Below are 22,448 nucleotides of genomic sequence, written 5' to 3' on the forward strand. Positions count from 1 at the left end.
ATAACGGTGTTCTTTGTTCCCACCTAAAATTGTCACCCCCCCCCCTATATTTTGTCATCCGGGGCAGTTGACCCCCCACCTCCTGCACTCCTCTCCCAGTTACGGCCCTGATTTGCTGATCTAGACCAGACCAGAATTGAACTTTAAGCCGATTCCCAGCCCGCGAGGGCCAACTGCTGGCATAAAAACTGGCCAAGAAGGCCTGTGAAGAAGAAGAAAATGTGTGCATGTTTGTAGATAGATATGTGTTTGCATGAATGTGTAGTGTATGTAAAAAGAACTGGTCAAATTGGTGAAAAGTCATGATCTGGCTATAATCAGGCAAATGTCATCACAGTTCACAGAAGCAGGTCACACAATCTGCAGCTAGCAACATCTATTCGAAGTGGAATGGGGGAAAAAACATCACATGGGATCGTGACGCAAAAACCCCAGCTGTAACATCAAAAATACAATACAGGTAATAAAGTTCTGTTTCAACTCAGTGCATCAGAAATTAATGGGGATTTGCTATTGACAAATTTTATGTAAGCAAAACAATCCAAAGTTCAAAAAGAGTCTTCTCGCTCTTTTTTTTACACCTTTTTCAATTTGCTGATCTAAATATGTTTCAGGAAGCAAACAAATTTTTAACTTGAGATCATTTTAACCCTTTCAGGACCATAAGGATTTATGAAGTAATACAAAGTTTTTAGGAAATTATTTCATCGGGTATCTATTTAACATAAAACATCATAAATTCAAAAAAATATATATATTGTTTTTTTTTGTAATTTTTTGCGAACTTTTGTGATAGGTGATATGATTTCCAGTAATGAAACGATCTAAATTATACACCAGATTGCCCATTTTATGGGGAAAAAAAAAAAAACCACCCTCTCTCGTGTTCATCAATATTTTAGATTGAGAAACGTGTTTTTTCTTGTGATTGTGAACTGTCGTTACAACGAATCCCACCGTCACCACAGTGGTGGTCGGCTGAAGTTGGTTTTTCTGTGGTTCCCAACTTCAAGGAACGAATGCGAACTGACCTCTCCCTTAAAAACCTCTCCTCACCCGCAGAGAACAACAAACAGTACAAATGTAATTCAATCGTCGTAATACATCACTCACTTCACTTTTGAAATATAGATGGCCGCACTGAAAAATCAAACACAACGCTACATACGCACTCAGACTGTTAGTAGGTCCACACAGTTATACTTCCGGCGCGACTCACTACGTTTACCACCTGCCGCTGTGGTGGTCGAGTGGTCATAATGACGGACTCGCATCGCGAGGATCCAGGTTCGAACCCCACCGTCGCCATAGTGGTGGTCGGCTGAAGTTGGTTTCCTGTGGTTCCCAACTTCGAGGCGCAAATGCGAGCCGATCTCCCCATTAAAAAGTCTCGCCACAGAGAGCAACAGTCCTACAACGATAAATCATTCAATCATAACACTTCACTCATAGTTAGAAAAAAAACTGGTGGCAGATGGCAGCACTACACATAACAAGCATTACACAGAAACAAACTTTACGTCAGGTTTCACTACACGTACACACACATTCCCGCATGTACCAATTCGTTAGAGGTTACGCAGAGGAATATGGACGAGGTACATGTGTGGTTTAGTAGTAGTAGTAGGTTCACCACCTAGTGAGTCGCGCCGGAAGTATATGCCTATCGCCCATAGATGATGATAGGCCTGAGTTGTGATCGGTTTGAAAGAAAGAAAATCCCACCCTCGTTAAAACGACCAAATGTTAAAAAAAGTAAAAGTTACAAAACTTCAATTTTTATTTGATTTCGAAGGTCTTATCTAGTAAAAAACATTCTTGAAAAATTATTCTTTCTTTTGGAATTTCATTTTTTTTATCGCATCCAAAACTGTAGAAAGTTGCACAAACTCAAATCCTCTCTTTTCGTGTTGATTTTTACAATTTCCAAGGCAATGCAGGACGCCATGACGTTTGTGTGTTGATTTTTTAACATTTTAACTTTTATTAAAAATTCAGCGTCCTCTATGGCAATGATACGCAAACTTTTTGAAGCAAGATTCCTTCCCCCTTGACCAAAATTTTATCGGTAACCCCCTTCACAGTCTGATCGTACGTCTCGCGGCCCTCCCTCGTAGGCTGACCATATGTCCCGATCCGGGACATTCCGATTTTTTTCGAGTAAATGTATTATTGTCTCAAAACCCCTTTTCGTAACACTTGTTTCGATTTTTATTAGGCGCGCGATATTGACTTCCATAGATATTCAATTTTTTTTCAATATCATAGAAATATTTACTTTTTTTTTTTTTTTAATGTATTTGTGTCCCTTATGCAAGATGGAAATGTAGCGAGGTGTATGGTTCTTGATGTTCGTATACAAGGTGATTAAGAAAGAATCATCCCATTTCAAAATGATTCTATACTTGAAATCACCTATTAAAAAAGTTGTTCATAAAACGTAGACACACATTTCCCCCAGTAAATTCACATAATAACTTATGATTCTATTTTGGGTTTTTAATTTTCAAGAAATATACAATTTTGAAATCGGATGGTTCTCTCCAAGTCACCCGCTTAAAAAAGTACTAACTTGAGATCGTCCGCCGCATGCCAGAAGCACGAATGTACAAATTTTCCTTTTATTTTCATCAGCAGTTTGGGTATCTTGTGTTGCCGTCTAACTTGTGCCTGAAATGCGAATGTGTATCACCATTAAAAAACATATTACAAAACACTTTAGGAAAATAACTTCCATAGAGTAACATGGGTAGAGTGAACATTCAATCGTCATTTCCCACGTTCTTTCTTTTCAACGACATTACACATTCGTGATTCTGGCACGACGGAGCCGATATATTGTGCCAGTAGAATTTGATGAAATTACATTGTATGATACATGGTAATTAGCTCAGCTGAATAAAGACATTTCCTAGTTTTGGTACATTTTAAAATAAAAATGAATTTCTTATTTCGAGGTTTTTATTTTGAAGAATCTGCCGCGACCCCCTAGCTCATTGACGGGGGGTCGCAATCCCCGGTTTGCGCACCACTGCTCTATGGGCTCAGCAGAGAACAAAAATAAAATATTGAAATGTACTGAATGAATGAACGCCAGGGTCTCTGCCACCGCACTTATCCCGTTGCTGAGATCTCTTCCAGCCCAGCTTCGTGGCAGAGTCTGGAACAAAGTGAGTGTGTATACCTAACAGTCTGAGTGTGTAGCTAGTGTTGTGTATGATATTTCAGTGCTGCCATCTATACTTAAAATTGTGAGTGAAGTGTTATGATTGAATATTTGTAACGTTGTAGGCCTGTTGCTCTCTGTGGCGAGACTTTTTAACGGGGAGATCGGCTCGCATTCGCGCCTTGTAGTTGGGAACCACAGAAAACCAACTTCAGCCGACTACTATTGAAATGTACTGTAGACAGAGAGCTCGAGCGTCCAGCAGTGGACTTTCTTTTTTTATAAATCTTAACTTGTAACATATTTTTCATAATTTTTAAATGTTTTATGTAATAAAAATATTACGTTCGTAGCAATTTATATATATTTACAGTTAACGCGTGGGAATTCTAATGTTCAATTTGAGGGGGGAGGAGGAATTTTTGAAATTAGGGGAGAAAAATTGGGAGAAATTTTAGTTCCGGAGAACTATCCATCTATCCGTTACCCGATTAAGTGGGGCTGACTGTACATGGATTTTACTTTTCTTTGCCGAAGCTAGCTTATCCCCAAAATGTTTTGTGTCTGTATTATATCTTTTATATACACACATCTTGAAAATTCATGAGACTTTTTGAGAAATTTTATTTTTTCCAGAATGAAGCGTATCGCAGTGATCGGCGCTGGTGCGAGTGGCCTAACAGCCATTAAATGCTGCAAAGACGAAGGATTCGAAATGGTGTGCTTCGAGAAGACAAATAGCGTCGGCGGCTTATGGCGTTATCACGATGACGACAAAGACGGCATCCCTTCAGTCATGAAATCGACCGTCATCAACACCTCCAAGGAACTCAGCGCGTTCAGCGATTTCCCACCGCCGAAACACTTCCCGAATTTCATGCAGAACCATCTAATGTTGAAGTACATCGAGATGTACGCCGAGAAGTTCGACTTGTATGAAAACATCCGGTACCATTCGGAAGTGGTTAGCGCGTCGCATTCCGAGGACTTCGACGACACCGGGAGGTGGCGGATAAACTCGAAGAACACCACAACGGGTGAGGAACGCTCGGAATTGTTCGACGGGGTCATGGTTTGTACCGGTCATCACGCCCATCCTCGTATGCCTCACTTCAAAGGAGAGGAGAAATTCCGAGGTAAATTCATCCACACGCATTCCTTGAAGAAAGCCACTGACTTCACCGACCAGAGGGTACTGGTGATCGGCATCGGAAACTCGGGACTCGATGCTGCTACGGAATTGAGCACCGTTGCCCAACAGGTAATTGAAAAAACAGCTACTTTCTAAAAATTAATATGTTCATAGAAACCTATGGGAATTCACGTTTTGGCAAAACGAACGTTATTCCGGAACAAATTATCTTCGCCAGCAGAGGGATATATACTTTATGCAAGATGGGTAGAAAAACCACAAACTGAAAAATTGTTGTATTGAGGTGTGGTGGGTAGATTTCATTCTGTCATCACTAGAGATCGGAACTTAAGGCACTAAAAATGATCGTAATAGGCATGCAAAAAAATCACTAAAAATACTCAAAATAGGCACTGAAAAAAGGCATTTATCAGTTAATAAATTTAGTGCCTGATTAATTAAATCTTTCAATAAATTATAAGTACAATTTATTGAAAGAAGGAAATATAACTAAAAACTAAGGTATTAAGGGTCCAAAAAATAGCTGGAAAATTGGTTGCACTTAATTAGTCTTCAATTGGAATTTATAATAACGGCCTTATTATTCAAATTAAATTTATTTCAAGCCCAAAATAAAGTATTTGAGGTTCCTCAGGTCAACACCACGGCCGTGGTAAGTATGTAAGTAAGTATATCTCGCTCAGGCATTGGACTGCGTTGTATACGTATAGCTGACCAATGAATGTCTGAAGAGGTGATCAGTTGACGTCATGACTTACACAAGGTGGGGTAGGAGAATACAGAGCTCTGGTGGTCCATGTTTTTTTAATTGTTGTTGCTTTTTTACACCATAAATGCATTGCAAACAACCATAGCCTATTTATTTTACATACATATTTTTTGGTATTCGATTAAATTGACCAGAGTTGCCCTCAGGGGTGGCCGCATCTGTCGCACACCCCTGACGGCGACTATACCGATAAGTGGCGCAACTACCAGAAAATATCAGGCAGGAGTGAACTGGTTATTTTAGATTGAGTGCCCGATATTCGTTGATGGTGTATGTGAATGTTTCTGAAGAAACCTAAAGTCTACCGTGACCCTGGTTTTGATCCCCGCAAGAGTGGTCGTTTGTATTAGGTTTTCCTCTATTTTACCAACTTTGAATGCGAACCGATATCTCCGGTAAAAACCGAGGCATTACTGTTTTTTTCACCAGTGTATGAAAGACCGTTGGAGAAAAAAATAATATAAATATATACAGGAAACATTTTTTTATTTACCCTCAGGTGCTCACATCTTCTATTGATGATCAGCGTAGTAGCGGCTCTCTCAATCATCTTGAGATGATCTGAATTTTTTTTAACGTGAAGTTCTTAAAATGACGTATATATCTCGTACGGGCATACAGTGAAATTCGGCGTTCGGCAATAAAGTGGCCGTCTGCAGAGGTGACCGCCGAATAGGAATTGCATGACAGACAAAGCATATTTCAGGGGGCGTGTCAAAATGAGGGTTTTCAATGTCACAAAAAAAAATCTTATGATGAATTTACATACAATGCCCACAAAACAGATACCTCGCTACAGTGAAACCTCGCTACAACGATACTCGATATAACGATAAATCCCTCTGCAACTGTATTTTTTCAAATATTGTTTGGAGCAGCCAATATAGTTTGTAATGTTTAACTTCTCTCGATACAACGATATCTTTTACTATGATAAACCCCTCTGTAACAATATTTTCATGAGGATTTTGAAAAAAAAACCGCTACAACTTTTATTGTTTTCATTTATTTTTTGCTCGAAAAATATCCTTCGATACATTTTTTTGTAACTCATGTCACATGTTTCAGTTCTTCCGAGGACGTCTTACTAATAATATTGGTATTGGACATCACCTAATCACCGAAAGTGTTCGGTATTGCTACTTCTTTTTGTGATTCACAAAAGTGTATTGTGATAAACCTCTTTACAGGAGCAATACACCATCTAACTGAATTTCTTTTATCAGCTAATCAATTAAAATATTTGGCAGCGGATAAATACACAAACACGCATTGTTTGGTGATACTGACAACGTCAATTTATAAAAGTTACCAACAACAGCATAAATTTGATGGCACGTGATGATAATTTTGACTGTCGATTTTTTTTTAAGATAATTTTTTTATAAAGATATTTTTTCTTGGTTTGGTATCGTTATGCATATCAAGGTTTTTTACTGTATCTTATGCAGAACTTGAAGTACCAGATCATCCGATCAATTTCTTGATCTGTATTATCCGAAGCTGTTTCTTTATAGCAAGTACTTGTGTGTGTGGATATACATACATGTTCTTTCATCGTATTTCTTTTACTCCCTCACTGTTGCTCTTCTGAATATCTGAAGAAAGTATCCTCAAAGCCGAAACTTCCACATCCTTTACCTATTCAGTAAAGATCATAGACTATATTTGTCTGTTTCACCTTGTCACCCCGGGAGCAAATTTTTAAACTGTCTCACCAGCTATCAGCAACCGTATAGCATTAGCCTTTGTCACCCTATTTATAACTGTTTCCAATGTATTATAGTGTCATACATGAACAGAAAATCCGATTGATCCGAAAAGGTATTTATGCTGATGTATAAAGATTATAAGGTTATACACAAAAAGAACTACCAGCTCTGAATGGACTACGAAAAATAAAAATGCACAAAAATTTGTTTGTTTAAATTCTTATCTACAAGGAAGTGGCCGCGAACAGGTTGGCCGCTGACCACATACATGGGTGACCGCGGAACGGGGGTGATTTTTGTATTGTGTCCATGGAAAGCCAATTGTCCGTTCCAAGGAAAACTGACCACGAAGGGCGGTGGCCGGGGAATAAGGGTGGCGACCTAGGGGAGTTTCACTTACATGTTCTAGTTTTTTTTCCTTTTTGATTATTTCAACGGAAGGCTGGTATCCAAGGCATCAAATTCAATTTTTGTTTACCCAAAAACATAGCGGGGAAGTTCGAAAACAGATGTTCGGCACGGGTTACTAACTGCAGTTTTGGTTCTACTTGTAGGCCAAAAAAAAAAAAAAAAGCTGAAGAACCCCTGGCCTTATATATACAGTATAAGTGGATTTGCAACACTCATCTCGCAAGCACTTGTGAATCAAGTTTCGATCGCGACCCATAGCTTAAGAGTCCCTGACTGTGAGTGGATTTGTATGACTCATTTTGGTATCCTCTCCGTTTCAAGTTTGAGTCGTCACCAGCAGCTCAAGAATCTTTCTGTAAGTGGATCTGAACGACCCATCCCGGAAGCCCCTGCGACCCAAGTTTGGGTCACGACCCATAGGTTAAGAAACCCCGGGTTAAATAGATATCCCCCCTTCCCCCACGATGTTTACCATTTCGAGGTAAATATCAATGTATGCATATCATACCAATGTCGGTGCTGCACAATTTAATTTTGGATTTTTTTTTTGTTTTTCGTTACAGGTTTACCTCAGTACTAGAAGAGGCAGTTGGATATTGGGGAAAACGACTGACTATGGAGTTCCGATAGATGGCGTGAACAACAACAGGATACACAATACGATATTAAAAATATTAGGATGGAAGATTTACAGCGTCATATGCTTAGGCTTGTACCAGAAACATTTCGATCACGCTCTTTACGGTCTCAAACCGAAATTCCTGCCCATGCAGCAGCATCCCGCCATCAACGACCAAATTCCATACCGAATAGCCAACGGTTCGGTAATCGTAAAACCAGATCTTGTACGTTTCGAAGAAAATGGCGTCATTTTCGACGGAGATGATTCCGTCACCGAAGTCGATGTTGTCATTCTGGCCACAGGATACAACGTACGCTTCCCCTTCCTGAAGAGTGACGTGGTGGACGTCCAGGACAACAAGGTGTCCCTGTACAAGTTCTGCTTCCCACCGAACGCCAAACACCACACCCTGGTTTTCATCGGACTCGTACAACCGCTCGGATGCGTATTTCCGATTTCCGAAAACCAGAGCAGGTGGTTCGCTAGCGTGATGTCAGGAAGAAGCCGTTTGCCGTCCCGCGAGATCATGTTGCGGGACATCGCGGAGACGCAGCGGAAAATGGCGGAGCGATTCGTGGCTTCTCCGAGACACACCCTACAAGTGGATTACGTACCGTACATGGACGAGATTGCGGAACAGTACGGAGCCAAACCGAATTTGTTGAAGTATTTTTTCACCGACTGGAAACTATTCAGAGCCTGTTTTACTTATCCGTGCATGGCATATCAATATCGTCTCGAAGGACCCAAAACATGGAACGGGGCTCGCCTTGCCATAATGGACTACCCTCGAAGAGTTTTTTACCCTTTGTCCGGTAAAGCGGACGTCGACGAAGCTATTTTGCAACCATCTGTACTTGGATTCCAGACCTGGAAACTGCTGTTGTGCGTGCTGTTCTCTGTGATCGTGTTGATTCTGATGATTCTAACAACTTCGATACGTTCTTTCGTTTTTTAGGAGTAGGAAATCTTGCACAATTTCGTTTGATTCCACAGGGAAGGAAAAATTCGAAAGTGAAAATTTTTTGCAGAAAAATGTGGCAATTTTTTTTAATTTTCATATTTCGATGTGATTATAACGTACAGGGTATCCTGGCAAAAATTATCCAAAAGTAATTGCTTAGGTTTATTGAATCACACATATGCCTAGTTATGGAAGTGCTGCATCGTCGAAAGGGGGATTAATCTCAAAGTCAAGGGTGCTCAACCTTTTGGGGGATTGCGGGCCACTCGAGTGATCTGGAAATGTTCCACGTGCCCCTTAAGTGAATTAGAAATATGCCTGGGGTTGCTTTAGTGATCTGTATGTGTGCCGTTGGTCACTTAAATGATCTGGAAATGTGCAGCGAGCCACTGAAGTAATCTGTAAAAGGTGTCGCGGGTTACATCAGATGATTACGGGGGTTACATTTGACCCGAGCCATTGGTTGGGCATAAGTTTTCAACCAAAGTCACGCAACCAAGGGGCACGCTGTCAACAGCTGCTTTGAGACGCTTTTAGCAGCAGCAGCGTTGAGTGTCAGCATGGCGGATATTTTGGTAGGTTTTCTGTTCTTTTCGAGAGCTTCAAGATGCAAATACGAACAAAAACACCATTTGAAAAAAAAAAATGTCTCTCCATAAAGATGCCTACAACGTTTAAAATTCACGCATAGTATGCGATATAGAGAGAGTAAACTGCGAGTTGTTTGCTTCCAAACTCCGGAGGCACAAGACAGATGACAGCACTTTTTGAACACATGACAGGCATTTCTCAGAAACAAATTTGGGGATAGCAGATAACACGTACTCGCCACATTCCGACATGCATCAATTCGTTGGAAATTTCTCAGAGGAATGTTTATACGAGATATATATGTGTGATTTAGTAGAAGTAGTAATGACACGTGACCACCACAATGTAAGTCCGTAGACTCGCTAAACTTACATGGGGATGAAGCGTGTTAAACACCGTATGTGAAGTGAATGTGAAGCCTCACGCGTAATTTGAAACTGCGCATCTCTGCAGCAATTAATCTAATCACACCGAAATGCTATTCATCGCTTGGCAAGATATTGGATGCCATTTGGACATCTACGGAGGAGACACTAAGGGTGCCACATTGAGAAATTCATTCACCTACAAATAAACTTGAGGAGTTGCCCTCTTCAACGCAAATCAAATTTATAAATTATCGTTTGTGGTTCTCTCGCTATAAGCCGTTACTTTTGAAGAACTTTAGCCCGGATATACTGTATTATATAATCGTTAGTGACTATTTTTGCTATGGTGTATTTTATTGGGTATCATCCATACGAACATAATATTACAGACTGGAATAAGTTAACGATAAAATAAATGAACGGATTGCTATAATAATAGTTATTATACAATATCTCATGATTTCTGTTTGAATATTTTCTATTTGCGATTAGCGTTTTATTTATCAGAAGTTTATCGGATGATACATCGCAGACATTTTAATAATTTTCACAATGTTCCGAATCTGGAGGTAAAATGTAATGATGAAAATATTTTTTCGCTATATTCTTTGGTTATACAGTGGAAATTTTTCAACTTAGTTCAAATTTTAGTTCAAATTTTTAACTTTATTTTTGTTGTGCAATAATATTTGTTTATAGGCCAATTTTGAACTTATTCCTTGTTAAAAATTTTTTTTTTTGACTGTATCATTGCTCAAATAAGATTTTTTATTCCATCATTGTTCAAAGATAATTTTTATTTATTTATTTTATCACTGTTTGTATACAATTTGTGACTTTATTTCTTGTTGAAATAACATTCCAGACCCTATCATTGTTCAAAGATCATATTTTATTTCATAATTTTTGTAGATAATTTTTGTAGGTAATTTTTGACTTCATTCACATTGTTGAAATGACATTTATTTTTACTTGGTTAATTGTTGAAATAACATATTTGACACTCCGTCATTCCCAGACAAAAATTTTTTTTTATCCGATCATCGGTGAAAGACCATTTTTGATGATACCATCGTTTAAAGAAGACAGTTTTTGAATCTATCATTGTGTTCAAAGATAATTTTTTTTGATTTGTCACTGTGTCCAAAGACCGTATTTTATTTCTTCATTTTTCGTAAATAATTTTGACTTTATTCATTGTTGAAATGACATTTTGTGACTTTTTTTTCATTTTTACTTTATTCATTGCTAGATTAAAATTTTTGACTCAGTAACTTGAAATACGTACGCATTTTTTATTCTGTTATTGGTGAAAAATTGGACACTACAATTGTTGGAAGACAGTTTGACTCTCCATCATTGTTCATAATAAAATGTTTCACCAATTGGTAAAAGAATGAGCTCGTCTTATGAGTATGCATCCAACCACTACATATCCGATCAGAAGAAACTGAAGATAAAATATCCCAGAATAAGAGGAATACAGACGATCAGCATGATGTAACTCTGAATCGTATTTCTTGTCGGGGAATTACGAGTCTTATACGGATGAATGATACGTCTTCTAGTCTCGATAATGGCCTTGCGCGCACCAGGCCAGGCATGCAGGCCCTGTAGCCGGTACACGTACGGCACCGCTGGTCCGAGAAAGCAGCAAAAAAACAGCACGGGATCAGTCAGAACCATTTTTAAGAAATTCGGTTTGACACCTATCCTGGAGTAGACATCGTCCATGAGCGATATGTAATCCGCTTCTTCGATGGAGTGCCTGATGCTGGACACGAATTTTTTTGAGGTTTCTTCTCGATGGCGTTTGATATCCACCCACATTTCTTTCCTGTCAGGTAAGGACACCTTTTTCGATATGATCGCAGCGAACCACCTTGATTGAGCTTCCATCACTGGAAACAACGGCCCCAAAGGTTGTAGGAGACCGATCACACACAGGGTAGGATGTTCGAGATCGGGAGGGAACATGAATTTGTAGAGGTCAACGCTGTTTTGCGTAGTTTTTAGAATCTCACTGTCCAGGAATGGAAATTTGATTTGATAGCCTGTGGCGAGGACGACGGAATCTGCTTTGGTGACGTGCTGCTCGTCTTGGAAGATGACCCCGTTGTTGGTGAATTTCTCGACGTTGCCCTTGATGATTACGGCACCGCTGCTTATTTTACTCGGCAAGATGTCGTTGATGGTTGGATGAGCCTCGTCGAACCTGTGAGTTGGTTTCAGGTTGTAGGCAGCGTGGTCGAACTTCAAGTTGAGCATGAACTCGACGACGGTGCTCTTGACGGCCGGGCCTAGAATATTTCCGGCAATGTTCAAAGCTCTCACTTCTATCTGAGCATCGAACGGCATACCATAAAATCCTTGTCTAGGAAACACCCAGGTTCCTCTCCTCGTGCTCAAGTAAACCTTTAGAAAGATGGAGTAAAAAAATACGTATATATTTGTACGAAAAAAACTAACCATTGAACTTACAAGGAAAGGATCCCAAGGTGACGTCTTCACAAAGTTTCAGAAAAATTACCGCTAATTCTAATCATTCACTAAATATACACCAAAATATATAAAAGAAAATTATTATGGCTAGTCAAAAAAAAAAGAAAATTATAAATACTAATACTACAGAATCGGCTCCGCTTAATCGGATATCAACGATTCCAGCACACAGTATCCGATTATGCGGGAACAATTGAATCTCCATTTTACAACGTTAGTACAGTTTGTATATTGAAAACTGATGAAGGATCAATATCAATAAATCTTCTCTAATAAATCAGACAAAAAAGTATATTCAATTACACAATGATCACAATACTTAAGATTTTTTGCTTTTCATTAGGAAAATAAGCGCTCTCTATTGGCTCAATAGAGAACAAAAATAAAACAATTAAATATACGTACTGAAGACAACGTAAATACTTGGAGGCCAGTACCTACTTAAATGTATTTCATCTTAAACTAGTAACATATTTTTCATCAATCTCAAATGTTTCACTCAATAAAAACATTATGTGTATAGTAGTTGATGTATATTAGCAGTTGATGTGTGAAAATATAATATTCATTAACAGTAAGTTAAACTTGTTCTGAGGCGTTACACCGGTTCACCATGGTTCGTCAGAAACGTCAACATCAGAAAGGATGCTGAAGTGACTGACGTAACATCTTATGCTAAGAAGCTAGCGAAAAAACTATACGATAAACTTAGCAACTGAAATTCCACATCTCATGGAGATTTCCTCATATGACAGCAGAGGTAAAGCACGTCTCAAAAGACCAAAAAATTTTCTTCATATGCACCAGGCCTGCGCTGCCAGGTCTGTGAACATTGTACGAAGTATACAAAAACATTGCACATTGCTCTTGCAGACGAGGTGATGCTGCATGTCGGTACATCTATTTATATATATCAATACTCATATAATTATAATTATGCGGTGAGCGTACTCACCTTGGCCCTGATGAGATTCCTTTTTGAAGGGGGAAAAAAATTGTAAATACACTTAATCATTTTCACTACTCGCATTTATTCGTGATATTAAATTTTATCCTTGTGAGATATGTCTTGCGAAAGCAAATTGCACTGGAACAGTGTAATACTCAGGAATATTCTCAAGTACTTCTTTATCAAAAAAAAAAAAAAAAAAAAATTTGCTACCCTTTGGGTCTCGGGTGAACTTAAGTCTTTATTATTTGTTCTTATATTATTCTAAGTCTTATATTATTTAGTCTTATATTATTTGTTCCTGTTGCATAAAATGAAAGCAACTTTTCGTTCTAGTTTTGTGCATAAACATAAGCACATTTACTCGCACGTACTGTCTATAGAGAAGGTAAAGATTCGACATGACACAGTTGACTCCTAGGATCGGTAAGTAAATTTTTGATAAGTGAGCAAAATTTTAGATTGAGAGATCACCTTTTTTCCATTTTTTCTTCCTAGTGTAGAACGGTTTCTTTGCTCAGGTGGCGATATGGGTACTGAATGAATGAGTGGGTACTAGTACTTCGGTTAAATTTTGCATTTTGAAGACATCCTTGCAACCGTTTGATATCGACGTTACCGAAATTTTCTCTTCTCTCATCTTTCTGTTCACTACACACACTACACAAAAAACATTTACAAACACAAAATCTTGTCTTTCTTAAGTGCGTAACGTGCGATTGCCCATGAGGGCCAGGAAATGACGGAAAAATTAAATTAGGTAGGTAGGTAATGAACTTTAGGGAGAAATTTTGGTGCTGATCATGAGAGATTTCATATGAAAAATATCCATCATCCGATTAAGCGGGGCCGACTGCATTTTGAACGCCAAGAATGAATATAGAAATCCCAGAACCACACACACAGGGGTGTCGGAAGTGTTTCGAATCTGTGGATGCTCGTCTTCATGTAGGAAATTTTCGTATTTGAATCAATTCTGAGGGTGCTAGGACCCATGAGACAAATTACTGTGGGTGCTCGAACATCCACAGCACCCCGGTTCCTAGGCCACTGTCCGTACCCTAGACTGTTAGAGTGACGCCATTCAAACACCTCATGATCAGGTACAGCATAGGCAAAGCAAGGGAAATAACTAGTTTCTCTAGAAGAGAGAAGCTGGAGGAGAGAGTGAAAAATAAGTTTTTTATTGATATCATCAAGAAGCGTAAGAGGCGATGAGTAGCCAACTGTGTTGTCATTTTTAATAATTTTTTTTGCGGCTTTATTAATTAGCGGCTCATATACTAACTTTTTTGTTTTTATGTGTTTCTGAGTGAGATGAATGTTCTTAAATTTGTTCATAATTTTTTGAGGACGACACCTCGGGACCCTTTCCTCGTTAGGGAGAATATCTCTGCCGAAAAGTAATTTTCGGAGAGTTTTTAACTGCAAGTTCTTACCTGTTTAGCAACGTTGCTTATTTCAACGGCAGCATCGACACCAGAATTCCCGATTCCCACAACGACGACTCTTTTGTCTTTGAATTCGTCGGCGACACGTAGGGAATGGGTGTGCATAACGTTCCCGGAGAAGTTCTCCTGTCCGGGAAACTCGGGGATGTTCGGATAAACATGATGTCCCGTACATATCATGACGCCATCGAAAACTTCTTCAACGAGAGCATTCTTCAAGTGGTTTCTAGTCCTCACTACCCATTGGCCAGTTTTCACGTAATCGGATGAAGGAAATACTTGTATCACCTAACAAAAAATAATTATTATTATGTACAGGTTGCCTAAAATTATTTGCATCAATCAAATAATTGAATCGTTTACCTTAAAAACATTTAGGCAACTTTAAAAAAGGCAACTTACTTCGTGGTGATACTTGATGAATGCTAGCACGTTGTAGGTCTCGGCGTAGTTGGTGAGGTACTTGAGTACCAGGGAATGGTGCATGTAGTTAGGGTATTCCGCTGGTGGCGGGAAATCGCTGAAGGCGCTGATCTCTTTGCTGGAGTTGATGACAGTGGACCTCATGGTGCTCGCTACTCCGTCGGAGTCCTCTTCGTGGTAATTCCACAGACCCGCGAACCTTCCGGTTTTCTCGAAGCAAACCACGTCGATATCTTCTTCGATGCATGATTTGCAAGCGGTTAGACCGCTGGCTCCAGCACCTATCACAGCAACGCGGACCATTATCTGTAATGATAATAACCAGAAGTACGTGAATTTCACAAAAAAAGAATTCAAGTTAATTCATTATTTCTTTCATTCCAGAAATATTTCATTAATTCCCAAAAGTATATTTCAAATCAAAAATTTTTCACTCCGCAAAAAAAAAAGAAAAAACATTCGCATAAAAAAATTGTGCATTAATTTGTAAAAGTATTTTGAAATTAGAAAAAAGTATTGATAAAAAATTTTTTTTTGAAAATTTATCTGCTTGAAAGAAGTTTCCTCTCGAAAAGTTCTCAATTGAATTATTTCTCCCATTGGGAGAATTATACGGGCCATTGCCGGCCTGTAAATTATATATTTTCAATTATGTTTTTCTGGTTCTTTATTTCTCCCATTTAACGCGTATTTATCTTTTTTTTTATACCCATTTATTTTTTTTTGCTGGTCCATAAATTTTTTACTCCCATTCATTTTTTTTGCCGGTCCGCAAATCATTTCTCCACGAATTTATTTTCTGCCTGTTCAAATTATTTCTCCTATTTAATTAATTTTTTTTGCAGTAGACATCAATAATTTCTTCCATTCAATTTTTTGTCTGTCCACAAATCATTTAGTATATAACATTTTTTTTGTCGTACACAAATAATTTCTTATTATTAGGGCTTCCGCGATTAATCGATTATTCGGGTCGGTTACTAGATCATTTGCTAATCACAGTTAAAATGTTTAGTTGAGTTAATCGACTCGATCAATTCGTTTAAAATTCGATTAAAATTTTTATTAAAAATTTATAAATTCATTTGATTTATTTGACGAAACCGATTATATGTCTTACAAAATAAGCTCCTATGCACAACATTGTGGATAAGTGACAGTATTTAAAAATGTTTTCATCATGTTTTTTGTCATGGGGAAATAAATTTGATTTCACGAAAACTGATTATTTCAGTTTCAAATTGAGATAAACAATTATTGTCTCTATTATGCACAGCAGTTTTCGTATTCGGAAAACATCAAATTCTCTCTCTCCAAGTACCATTTGGTATGAGTTCTAGAAAAACAAGAAACAGTATGTTCGGAAGTAGTTTCGAAATCAGTGACTTGCCTCTAAAATGAGCGATTAAAAAAAAAAAAACATGACAACATCATCCAAGTGAAGAAATTCGAGGATTTCATAAATATCTACAGCATATTAAATAGCTTCAAGCGGGCACAGCTTTAATTTCATAATCTATTCCTATATTTGTTTACAGCTGGCGAATAAGTGCATGAAATGAACAAAATATGTTTCTGTAGAATGAATATAATTAACATTACACAGTTACGAAAAATATTCAATTAAAATTCAATTAATCAGTCGATGAATCGATTAAAATTTTTTGATTAACTAGTTAATTTTTTTTTTTTCGGTCCTCAAATGATTTCTTTCATTTATTCAGTTTTGGCCGGTTTGTGAAATTTTTCAACTTTTTTCACTGGTCTGTAGTAGTAAAAAGGTTGAAGAGCACTGTAATAAAGCCTGTGATGCAAGTGAGATCAGGCAGGTGCACCGCAAGACATTCTAAGTCCTAATCTCGATCCAAAGGGTACTGCTAGGAAAGTAAAAGCTTCTAATTAGTGAAATGTAAATGCTTCTCTGAGAAGTCATTCACAAAAATTTGCATATGCAATATTAACCGAGATATATTTGACTTTGAACTTTTCAAAATTTGTCGCCAATGACTGGGGGTGTTGTTTACAAATTTCAAAACAAAATTGAATTCAAAGTTGCAAAAATTCTGAAATTGTCGAAATAATTTTCAAAAAAATTTAATTGGTATTTATTGCGGATAAAAAAATGAAATGGCTGAGTTCATTATATTTGTGTAAAGCCCTTAAAAATGGCAACGTTTGAGCCAATGAAAACTTACCGATGCCAAGTATTTTATAAGTTGCCAAAGTATAGTGATTTTACATAATTGATATCGCGATGAATATTGCCTCTACACATAAGAAATTTTTTGCAAGCGACTTTTCAATGTGGTGGGATCTACATTTGAATAATTGGAATTTTTAGCATACGCGAGCTGTAAAAAAAGTTAATTTCTTTATTTTTTTGGTGCACACGACTCTTGAAACAAATTCCGAGATTTTAAGTAACAACTGCACGTCATTTGAAAACTTTTTTTAAATTGATAGTGTTTCTAAAGTCAAAGATTGCAGAAATATCAACTGTATAAACAATTTGGGTCAGCCTGCATATCGTTATGGAAGGTATGTATGTTAATGCAACACAACACATGCCAAAAAGCATAGAGATTTTTATTCCAATTTTCAACTTAATTTGACTTCGCGAAACTTTAAATATTCGTACATTCAGGCAATATGGAATATATAATTTTTATTTTGTCTCCCCCCCCCCCCCTCATTTTTGGTCCTTGCATTCGAAACATAAAATAAACACTACGAAATACGCGTACATTGCAATGAGCATCGAATTTTTTTAGCGTTTTTTAATGGTTTGTAGATCATGGCAGAAGAAATATCGTATTAACGGATATTTCACTATATCCGATTATTTTATAAATGGGCACCGCCCACCAAAATAATCAATTATTTTGAAAATTATTGGAAAATTGATTTTTCGGATAAAAAACAAAATAGAAAGTGACAAAGTATGGCCACAAAATTTACACGTGTGAAATTAGAAAATTATATTCAAACTCAAAGATAGATGACACTATATAAAGAAACTAATTTATTTCGACACGCACAAAATCGGGTCTAAACGGAATAACAAGAAGAACCAAATTCACAAGAGCACCTGGGCAGAGAAGCCATAAGACCTGTGAAGGAAGTGAAATATTTGGGATTTATTCTAAACCCCAACATTATCCTTCGTTCCTCAAATAAATCACGTAAGAACTAAGGCTACCCAAACCATGGGAACTATGTCACGCATTACATTTCCAAATGCAAGACTAACTCTTAAAAACAAAGTCATATTGTTTAAATCAATCATTAGACCTATCATGACGTACGCCGCTCATGTTTCAAAAACCAACATGCAGCGTCTGCAAAGTCAACAGAATAAAATACTGAGAACCCTTGTGCGCGCTCCAAAGTACATCAGACGGGCTGACATTGGAAAAGACCTGAAGATTCCAACCATCCTCAGCTACATCCAACAAATCTCAGAGGATCACTTTGAAAGGATGAGGAACTCGGAATACGAGCATCTGAGAGAGCTGGTCGATTACAACCCACGTCAAAGACTAAAATTTCTCAGGCCTCGAAACGTGTTGCACGTGCCATGGTCGGTGCGTTAGGGTCTCAATTACTGAGCTGTATAATCTTTGTCTATGTATCATAATATTATTGTACTTTTATCTGACTATCGAAATTATCGATCAACTCTATTGCACAGAGTAACATTGTGGTTAAATGTACATGGCTTATCTTACACTGCACCAATTTGTATAATTTCGGATAACACACTTGTTTTTCTATTACTTCTTTTGTATGTTAGATTTATTTTTTATTATTATTTTCTCATTAATGCATTATGTAGCATTTTGGTGAATTGTACATAAGTAATTTCATTTTTGTGTCCATTATAATACTTGTATTTATCGCATAATATATATATGCATATATATATATATATATATATATATGTATATATATATTTCTTTTTTCCTACTATTGATTTTGCTGATCAACTCTATTGCATACAGCAACATTTTGATGAAGTTTGGCTGATCTTTGTGTATTTTACTATTCTGATGGTAGCATTTTTCGGACTGTATGCTTGTGTTTTTTTTTTCCTTTTAACTTACAAGCACTTCACATCTACACAAACTTGTCTATAACCCCCTTCATAGCTAGCAAGAGAAGTCTGTAAGTCGCCAGGCAGCCCCTTCGGGCTGGGCAGTGATCAGAAATTAAATTCTGTCTGTCTGGGTAAACCATAGTTTCCCAACCTTTTTTGTCTCATCGCCCCCTTCTTCAGAGATTATTTTCTCCCAGCGCCCCCCCCCCCCCTGGAATATTCCAGCGCCCCCAAGGGGGCGTTAACGCCCACGTTGGGAATCACTGGTGTAGACGGAATAAAATTTGTTCACCACAACAAAATAACATAAAAATACATTAACCGATATTTGACTACATCACATTTCTCTGTAACAAAACTTATTTATGATACATTTTACTTAACTAATAACTTAAACCATAAATTTTTCCAAAAAAGAAATGAAAATATCCCTATAATACGCACTGGTTCAGAAATTAATGTTTTAAGTGAACAATAGAGGACGCTAGTAAAATCATTCGTTCTCTGGCATACGCATCAGCACATCGCTCTTCCAATTTTTTAAACAAAATATTGCACGTACTTTTTTATTGTTTATTATTGATAAAATACATAACATTTGAGAAGTTTCGAAATGCCCCCTGCATCACCTACAGTAACGAAAATCAGACTGAGGGCAATCGGCTTGCCGGCGGAACACGAGAATTCGAACCCTTCCATTTTGATGGCAATTGATCGAGCACCTTGATTCGTACTACCTTGTTATAAAAGGAGACTACGATTTTGAATGTAAAACTTCTTTTTAAGTTCCTACAGAATCAGGGCCGTGTTAAGAGTATCATGGGTCCCCGGGCCAATTGATATTTTCTGAGGTCCTACCAAACAAAGTCTCGAAAATTTCAACCAGATCCTATTTTTGTGAGACCCCGGGCCGTGCTCGGGTGGGCCCATGCTTTAAGACGTAACTGTACAGAATAAGAGGAGGCCTATAAAATTCACGGATAGACATAAAAGAATAGCTAAATAGGCATTTATGGCAGGAAAATTTAAAAAAAAAAGGCATTTTTACAGAAAAGTTAGAAAAAAAGGCAAATATATATTTACGGCATTTATGCCTGAACTTCCTGGTTCTATTTATCACTATTCCACTTGCAGGCCATGCCTGAAGGCAGAGAAAACCTGGTATTCCATATTACTCGAATATGTACTATATGAATTCTAAATTCTTGAATTTTATATGTTAACTAAGAAAGAACACAATAAAAATCCACTTACATTGGCTTCACTGGATCTATATAATACGAAGAATCAATATAAATTTATAACGCGTTCATCTCATATTTTTCAGCCGTACGGTTATTGGCCACTCGTCGTTTCGGAAGAGATCACAACTAATCGATTCGGGGGTTGTTTCACGATTCCCACTCATTATGATGTTTATCAAAATAATTATAAAAAAAAGGAAACTAAAAAGTTTTTCCGTGATTGAGAAATCGATGCTCAATTTCGAGCAACGAACATTTACCAAATGAAGAGAAATGACTAATTTATCGTAATGATTTCCTTTAGATATGTTACAGGGTAGGTATGAAATGCCGTGTTATACAAGGTGATTACTTAATTCCCCCTAGCCGCATTTTACTGGTGAACCATTGATCCTAGAGGCATGGCCCCCCACATCCAGGAGTAGGGCCCCTGGGCTGGGATCTTTCGCGGGCCCCCCCCTGGTCAGACTTCTCACGGGCCCTTCTATAGTTCATGTATAGCGTGGAAAAGACAAAAAATTATGAGAATTATCCCGGGCCCCAGGGCTAGAGCCCTGTCAGCCCCGGCCTTGTGGGGGCCATGCCTAGAGGCATATTTCCAACTAGAAAAATTATCAAAATAACGTGTAAATTTAAGATACGTCATTTATGTTACAAGGGGTTGTATAGTTATTTAAAAAAAAATTAACTATTTATATAGTCCCCATGTGCCCCCAAAACTCAATTAGAAAGTTGTTGCCCTGTCTCTCCTGAGACCAACCAAAAAAAAAACTTCCACTTTTCTAAATGCAATATTCATTGAGGTATTCGAATTCGAGAAACGGAGGAAAGTTGGGAAAGAACAGCATAAAAAAGTGTTGTCCGTTAGTTTTGCTGTTCTTTCCAACAATGCAATTTTTAATATCTCAGCGAATAGTGCAATTAGACTCATAGCATTTTTCTTTTTGGTCTCAGGAGAGGCAGGGCAACAACTTTCTAATTGGGTTTCTGACGACGGAGTGTCCGTATAGGAAGGGAATTTTCTTTATTTTGATAAACTATACAATCCCTTGCAACATGAATGACGCATGACGCATTGAGTTCTACACGTTGTTTGGATAATTTTTCTAATTGGAAGCATCTTTCCAGGATGAACGGTTCGCCAGTAAAATGTGGCAAGGGGAATCATGTATAAGGGGTTTCGCGCAACGTATGAAGTTTATTACAGAGCCGAGCTTTAATATTAATAAAAAGAAGAGAGAAAAATCTTTTATTTCCGCTTGTTAGCCGTTATTGACAAACTCTGGGAAGGAACCAAAAGGACGAGAATTAATGAGTGATGTCATCAGTGGCAGATTAAAGTCGGTCGAGGCCCCGGGCGTAAAAGAAAATATTGGGGCCCCTTAAATTAGAAAAAAATTTAAGTTTGGGTTTTTCGGGGCCCCGTGCGCCTGCCGTTGAATTTGTCTCTGGATGTCATGCAAATTCGATCAACGTCAAGGATTATTGTACTTCATATTGAATCTATTTAAGAACTACACAATCTGATTTGTTGTACTTCATACTTATATGTAGGGTGACCATACGTCCCGTATTTCCCGGGACAGTCCCGGTATTTTCTGTTTTTTTGGCTGTCCCGACTTTTTAGCAAAAGTGTCCCGGTTTTTCCCGTATTTTGCATGAAGCCTACTTGAATTTTTATTCTTTATTGAAGTCAAAGATTGAAATTATTTTCAACTTCTAAATTATATTATGATAACTACAACTATAAATGAGTATATGAATCTCCCACATTTGTCTTAGTGAAATTTTTTTTTCGTGGGATTCATTTTAATCCACTGCAATTAGCAGTAATGCTGCATTTCCCGCCATTGTGATTTCTCCATTATTTCAACAATATTTGGCGACTTTGTTCGATTTTGGTGTCATTTTTGGCAATAATTGGCAATGTCCCGTATTTTTCCGCATTTGGAATCCCAATGTCTCGCATTTCTCTCGAGGAAATATGGTCAGCCTACTTATATCCTATCATCATACATTCGAGAAAC

General features: G+C 37.7%; 2 protein-coding genes across 2 annotated transcripts; one reads left to right on the forward strand and one right to left on the reverse strand.

Moving 5' to 3' along the window:
- Positions 1-3,814: 3,814 nt before the first annotated feature.
- LOC149079013 (flavin-containing monooxygenase 5-like) lies at positions 3,815-10,298 on the forward strand. Its single transcript, XM_089240527.1, has 2 exons — positions 3,815-4,427; positions 7,775-10,298. Exons 1-2 carry the CDS (start codon positions 3,882-3,884, stop codon positions 8,789-8,791), a joined length of 1,563 nt encoding a protein of 520 aa, XP_089096653.1. The 5' UTR covers positions 3,815-3,881; the 3' UTR covers positions 8,792-10,298.
- Positions 10,299-11,031: 733 nt separating this feature from the next.
- On the reverse strand, positions 11,032-20,579 carry LOC149079014 (flavin-containing monooxygenase 5-like). Its single transcript, XM_089241274.1, has 4 exons — positions 20,432-20,579; positions 15,061-15,387; positions 14,647-14,946; positions 11,032-12,171 (listed from the first exon to the last, which is right to left on the reverse strand). The coding sequence occupies exons 2-4, from the start codon at positions 15,382-15,384 to the stop codon at positions 11,197-11,199; spliced, it is 1,599 nt and encodes a 532-aa protein (XP_089097400.1). The 5' UTR covers positions 15,385-15,387; positions 20,432-20,579; the 3' UTR covers positions 11,032-11,196.
- Positions 20,580-22,448: the final 1,869 nt, after the last annotated feature.

Source organism: Pholcus phalangioides, unplaced genomic scaffold (assembly GCF_987345545.1).
Source record: "Pholcus phalangioides strain wild (caught in Gottingen) unplaced genomic scaffold, Ppha-v1.0 ptg000013l_1, whole genome shotgun sequence".
Taxonomy (NCBI): Eukaryota; Metazoa; Arthropoda; class Arachnida; order Araneae; family Pholcidae; genus Pholcus; species Pholcus phalangioides.

Bases quoted from the DNA above. Each gene is read 5' to 3' on its own strand.
- LOC149079013 (XM_089240527.1), top strand. From the start codon at position 3,882: ATGGTGTGCTTCGAGAAGACAAATAGCGTCGGCGGCTTATGGCGTTAT. The intron at 4,428-7,774 runs GTAATTGAAAAA...TTTTCGTTACAG, and splicing joins TGAGCACCGTTGCCCAACAG to GTTTACCTCAGTACTAGAAG.
- LOC149079014 (XM_089241274.1), bottom strand. From the start codon at position 15,384: ATGGTCCGCGTTGCTGTGATAGGTGCTGGAGCCAGCGGTCTAACCGCT. The intron at 14,947-15,060 runs GTAAGTTGCCTT...ATTTTTTGTTAG, and splicing joins TCATCAAGTATCACCACGAA to GTGATACAAGTATTTCCTTC. The intron at 12,172-14,646 runs GTAAGAACTTGC...ATCTTTCTAAAG, and splicing joins TAAGCAACGTTGCTAAACAG to GTTTACTTGAGCACGAGGAG.